Source organism: Thunnus albacares, chromosome 15 (genome assembly GCF_914725855.1).
Source record: "Thunnus albacares chromosome 15, fThuAlb1.1, whole genome shotgun sequence".
In the NCBI taxonomy this organism is placed as follows: Eukaryota; Metazoa; Chordata; class Actinopteri; order Scombriformes; family Scombridae; genus Thunnus; species Thunnus albacares.
Window position 1 is genome coordinate 17,445,986 of NC_058120.1, and position 5,818 is coordinate 17,451,803.

Sequence of the window (5,818 nt, forward strand, 5' to 3'; positions counted from 1 at the left end):
TTGGTTGAAATAACTGTCAATTCAAAAGAAGGCGGGGATTTATTGCTTATAAAACTGCCGCAATGGATCGGTTTTTTCTAGTCGTAAATAATGTATCTCAAACACATATCTGCACTGTTTTATAGAAAAAAAACTGGGAAGTAATCTGGGTTTAAATTGTGTTTTTTCTGACCGGGATTCAGCGTTTCCTCCCTGCTTATTTGTGGAGAAACGACCAAACTGATCCCAGATCGGTGTTTCTCAGCCCCGCAGACAAACTGACGTCAGCAAGGGAGACAAACAGGATGGGCTGGTGATGTGGGGGCAGACAGGTAAAGGTGATCTGCTCCGTCGCGCCTACTTCTCAGGGAAGCATAGCGACGTGTTGGTGACTCCTTTGTTTCTCCATTTTGAGCCGACCGCATGTAAGTCATATCTAAAATCCAGATGTAAATCGCAAATATACACGTGTACCTCTATATAACTATTTCTCCTAACCAGTGAGTTTTTAAGTGGGTGTAAAGTCAATTCTCTGGACTGTGTTTGTTTTCGGTTTATCTGGGTGTTGCTGCAGTTAAGTTTCTAGATTTTGCCTATGATATGAAGCCTTTTAGGGCGGGGAGGGCTATATTGTGTTGTAAATAAGAAATGGTAATTGTTGGCAGCTTTCTGCAACTCAAAACGAGAATAAGGCACTTTTAGTGAAATAAATGAAGTCTTTAGTGCCAGAGCAGGGAAAAGAAAAAATGATTTATCTAGGCCACACATATTGTTTCATATGTTTGCCATGGTCATTAGGCAATACACTTGACTTAAGATACAGCACACAATATGAATGAGTACAAACTAGTGAGCTGATTAACAATCCATCCTACAGAACCAAGAAAATGGTGAAGCACGAGCAAGAGACAGTCAACCGGCCTGACAACACCGCCTTCACTCAGCAGAGGCTTCCAGCCTGGCAGCCCATGCTCTCTGCCGGCATTGTCATCCCAGGGTTTGTCATCATTGGTCTGGCATTCATTGGCATTGGCGTCGCTCTCTTTGTCACTTCAAGGAGTATTCAAGTGTTGGAGGTATGATTGTGAGCACTGAAAGCATAAACCAGTCTGGTGCCATGCTAAGAATCAAGGGTCAGATGTCACAGGCAAAAAGAGAGAGGATGAAAAATGGTCCAATGCATGCAACTGGCACTGCTATCTCCTCACAGACTTGTTGCTTGTAAGTGATATCATACCTTTGAGTTTAAAGAGGTGTGGTGTCAGTGACAAGTTATGGAGATAGGTGTTGTACTGATCAATATTTAATCATCTTTCTTGTTCTCTTCCACGCAGATTGACTACACCGGGGTTGAGCAAAACTCACCATGCTTTAAGTGCTCTGACCCAAACTTGAAGAACTGTAAGTGCCAGCTGAACTTCAGCATCAACAGCCTGTTTAAGGTGACAACGGAGCTTTACACACACACAAACACAAACAGGACTTTTTAATTTATATCAAGTTGAACTCTGACCCTTCCTCTGACCCTTGGCTGTGTTTTTGTGATTCTGTTGTCTTGGACAGGGGCCAGTATTCTTTTATTATGGTTTATCCAACTACTTCCAGAACTACAGGAGGTATGGTGTGTCCAAAGATGATAACCAGCTGTCTGGAGACCTGGAATACTTTACGGTAAGCTAACAACATAGGATATTGGGGAAAAACAGTAAGGTAAAAAAAACCAACATATTCCATGGGTTAGACGTATTTTGTTTCAGCAATGACAACACTGTTTTTCTGTCTTTCTTCTAGAGTCCTAGTGACACCTGCGCTCCCTATGAGTATGACAGCAAGAATACACCAATTGTACCTTGTGGATCAGTAGCAAACAGCATGTTCAATGGTATGTGAGGGCATCTAAAATGGTGAATTTGGAATTAAGTTTAATTGCTGTGCTTAAGGGGTATTAATTCTTGTGTTTTTGGAAGACACCTTCAAGCTGTATCGGATCGTGAATGGTGCAGAGAAGCTGGTGCCCTTAGATGGAAAAGGGATTGCTTGGTGGACAGACTACAACATCAAATACAGAAACCCTTCCATCACACCTCTGAAGAACGCGTTCAATGGTACTTTCTTTGCTTCAATTTACTGTAACTTGCTCCTGTTGTTTGGTTGAGTATTGTGAAATTGCAAATCACCTACCTTAATGTTTGGGAATTGTCAAAGCTGATTAAAAGTTTGACTTGCAGGTACAGTGAAACCCATATTTTGGTCCAAACCTGTTTATGAGTTGGACCCCTCAGACCCTGCTAACAACGGCTTCATCAATCAAGATTTCCTGGTGTGGATGAGAAGGTCTGCCTTGCCAGATTTCAGAAAACTGTATCGACGAATCACAGAGGGGGATTACGCAGAGGGCCTGCCAGCTGGAAACTACTCCCTCAAAATTGCCTACAGTATCCTTTTTATATGTATGCATTAACTTTTCTGCTTGTCACAGACCTTTCAGTAGTGCTGAGAGACAGCAGCAGCTGTCAGTGATGCCAAAACAATAGCAAAGGTACCATCAAAACAATTAAAGACGGGTATGACTTAGATCATTCTCACATATATCTTTAGTGTTGAATCAAGACATGCATGCAGGCAAGTAAGATGTAAGTATTGTAGATTGAGTAAAGTAATTGAATTTTGGTCAATTATGAACAAAGAAGAAGGGATGATGAACTATACAAATATATCACAAAGTGTGTCCTCTTCACACGGTTATATGACACAGTTATACCATTAGCTGCGGAGAGTATATAGCATATAAGTCTTTATGATAAATATTATACTCCACTGATCATTTTATACATGTAAAAGTGGCATGGTTTAAACAGTTTCCCACTGTTTTATTCATACAGTATGAGGAGATTTACAAAGCTCCACCTAACCATTGAAATGGACACATGCTTGGTGTCATGTTACTTCATCAACAGCGCCTTAGTCTAACTTGTTTTACAGGTTGGGTGTGGTTCTGTTTTTAACTGGCAGCATGAACACAATGACTTAGGAGTTCTTGAGGTGAAAAAGAAACCATGCACATTTTCTGAAGTAGGTGAATGAGCTAGGTAAATGATTTATCACGTGATTGATTGAAGTTTAAATCGCTTACTACATCATCAAATCATATTGTTGTTGACCATTTCCCAATGCAAGTGAGACAGTTTTAGCTTTTTGGATGTTTTTTTTTTTAATTCCTAGAAAAAATACTTTAAAGTATTATCATGAGGTCATTATTCTCTGTATCTACATTCTTGGTGTATATCCTTAACACTTTGTCCCCCAGACTATCCTGTCCTGAGCTTCGATGGCAGAAAGAAGGTGGTGTTTAGCAACGTGTCCTGGATGGGTGGCAAGAATGAGTTCCTGGGCATTGCCTACCTCGTGATTGGCTCGTTGTGTGTCTTCATGTCCATAGTCATGCTCATCGTCTATGCTAAATTCAAATTCCCTGAGGAGGAATGAGTTCTTGTTCACGAACTGTGGTTGAATGGGGTATTTATTTTCTCTATCAACTTTTTTTTTTTTTTTTTTACTTAATCAGATGGTGAACACAGAGTTCAGTGCTCACAGCTAGAATCAATCAATGAACTGAATTCACATTTGTTATTCTGGACATGAAGATCGTCTCCTCAGGTGCAGCAGAAGCCTGCTGTCATTTTGTGAGGCAGGACTCTTCTGGAGTTTCCCCATTGACTGCAAAATAGCTTTGTGAACACTGTGAGATGATATTCTTGCAGTATATGTATTTGTCTGCAAGCACATCTATGAAATTGGGCTCCTCTGAGTGCAAAACACAACAAAGTCAGCTAACTTCCATGGAACAGCTTTAAATAATGCCTCTTGCTGGTATCTCATATTTAAATGACCATTAGTGGAGTAACGTTGCTCATAAGCCAAGTCCGAAATCATATTGATAATGTATTTTAATCCTGTTGTAAATATATCTATGGGAGGTAGAGGTAGAGTGAAAGTAGAATGGATATGCAAAGTGCTCAGGCTGATATTTGGCAGACAAAGAGACATACAGCTTAGGCTCCTTGTAAAGGCACTCTTTGTTGGGTTTTTTTTTTATTATTATTTTACAATACTTGGATATAGCAGGGTCAGTAATAGTATCAAAGCCATTAAGCCATTTGACACTCAGCAACAAGTTACATTGGAAGTGTGTGAAATGTGTAACATAACTTGAAAATGAATGCTGTAAAAATCGGGAATATACTGTTCTTACTCAGGGATCTGGTGTACAAGCTATACAAGCTCATATTTTAGGAACTTCTATGTTTCAGTTTTAACTGTTTGTTTCTGAGATTTTACTTCATGTTAATATTTATATAATAAAACAACACAAAAACCATGCTGCAGCTTGAGGTTCCTCTCGTCATATTAGGACATTTCTTCTGGATTCTATTTAAATGTGTGGTTTCCTCTGTCAGTCAGTTTTTAACCTCTATAGGCCTATCACTCCTTAACTGTGACTTTTGAGTTTCTAATCTACAGTTTTACATATCTATGACAGCATTCAGTATAGACCTTCCCCAAAACTCCAATTCCATTTACCATAATCCAATTTTATTCACAAATTCATCATGTTTTCATTGGGTCCTGGCCATTTAATACCTTAGCTTTAAGGGATAGGTTCACATTTTTTTCAAGCCTGTCTTAAAACAACAGTCAGGTGCCCATATGAACACTGAAAGAGGTTTTCCTTGCTGTAATCATTCCTTCTGTTCATATTGGCGATAAAATGATCCCCTTCAAATGTACTTTCAATGTAAGTGATGGGGGCCAAAATCAACAGTGTATCCACGCAGTCATTTTGTGCAAAAATGTATTTAAGTAGAATGAAGCTTATATGAGGCTTCAGCAGTCTGAGTTAGTCACATCAAGTGGATATCTACCAAATTTACAGTCTTTTTAGCATAAAATTCTCAGCATAAAATACTTTGTGTTTATATATAATACAGTGTTTCCCTGTTGAAGTGTGATGGAAGTATATTAACAAAAACAGGGACTTTGGCACTAAAAAGACTGTAACATTGAAAGATACTGACCTTATTTGACTTATTTGGACAGCTGAAACTTCATATTAGCTTCACCTTTTAAATACATTTTTGCACAGGAGGCTTGTGGATTTTGCCCCCCCCCCACGCTCACTTACGTTGTTAGTACATTATGAGTGCATCTTCTAATGTCCAGTATGAACAGGAGGAATGATTATGGCAAGAATAACCTATTTCAATGTTCACTTGGGCACCTGACTATTGTTTTAAGAAAGACTGAAAAATTGTGGACCCATGGTTTAAGGTCAAGCTTCAGTGCCTTTGTAGCCATCAAACAATGGAACATTTATATCTTGTCTGCTCTTTCACAGCTGACTCATGTTCATGCCGCTTTTATTATTTATTTGTCTGGATGGTTAGGTTAATTTTTAAACGAAATGCAGAAGTAATAAATATAACAACTGATAAGATGCATAGCGAAACAAGTACAGTTATTATGCATTATGCATAAGTCAGATAAATTGTGAGAGAGGTTGCCATTAGCTTACAGCAGTTATTATTATTAATACTATTATTAAAGATTTATCACTTTGCATTGCTGTTAGCTTTGTTGTTAGATTTTAGCTGCATCATTGGAGACAACTCCCTTTCTCCCTCTAGCTGTCATACACGGTTAAAACAAAGAGAGAAAAAAAATCTGATTCGCTCAGCTGCATTGTGGGTAATGTAGTTTTTGGCGGTAATTATCTACTGGAACACGAACCCTTTGAACCTCAAGTACCACAATCCATTGCGTAAATAAATCTGACTGCCAC

The 5,818-nt window shown here is 38.8% G+C and overlaps 1 protein-coding gene across 1 annotated transcript; it reads left to right on the forward strand.

Annotated features, from left to right (window-relative positions):
* The first annotated feature begins 71 nt into the window (after positions 1-71).
* tmem30b (transmembrane protein 30B) lies at positions 72-4,357 on the forward strand. Its single transcript, XM_044375085.1, has 8 exons — positions 72-404; positions 857-1,055; positions 1,314-1,421; positions 1,543-1,650; positions 1,771-1,861; positions 1,947-2,084; positions 2,208-2,414; positions 3,287-4,357. Exons 2-8 carry the CDS (start codon positions 867-869, stop codon positions 3,463-3,465), a joined length of 1,020 nt encoding a protein of 339 aa, XP_044231020.1. The 5' UTR covers positions 72-404; positions 857-866; the 3' UTR covers positions 3,466-4,357.
* Positions 4,358-5,818: the final 1,461 nt, after the last annotated feature.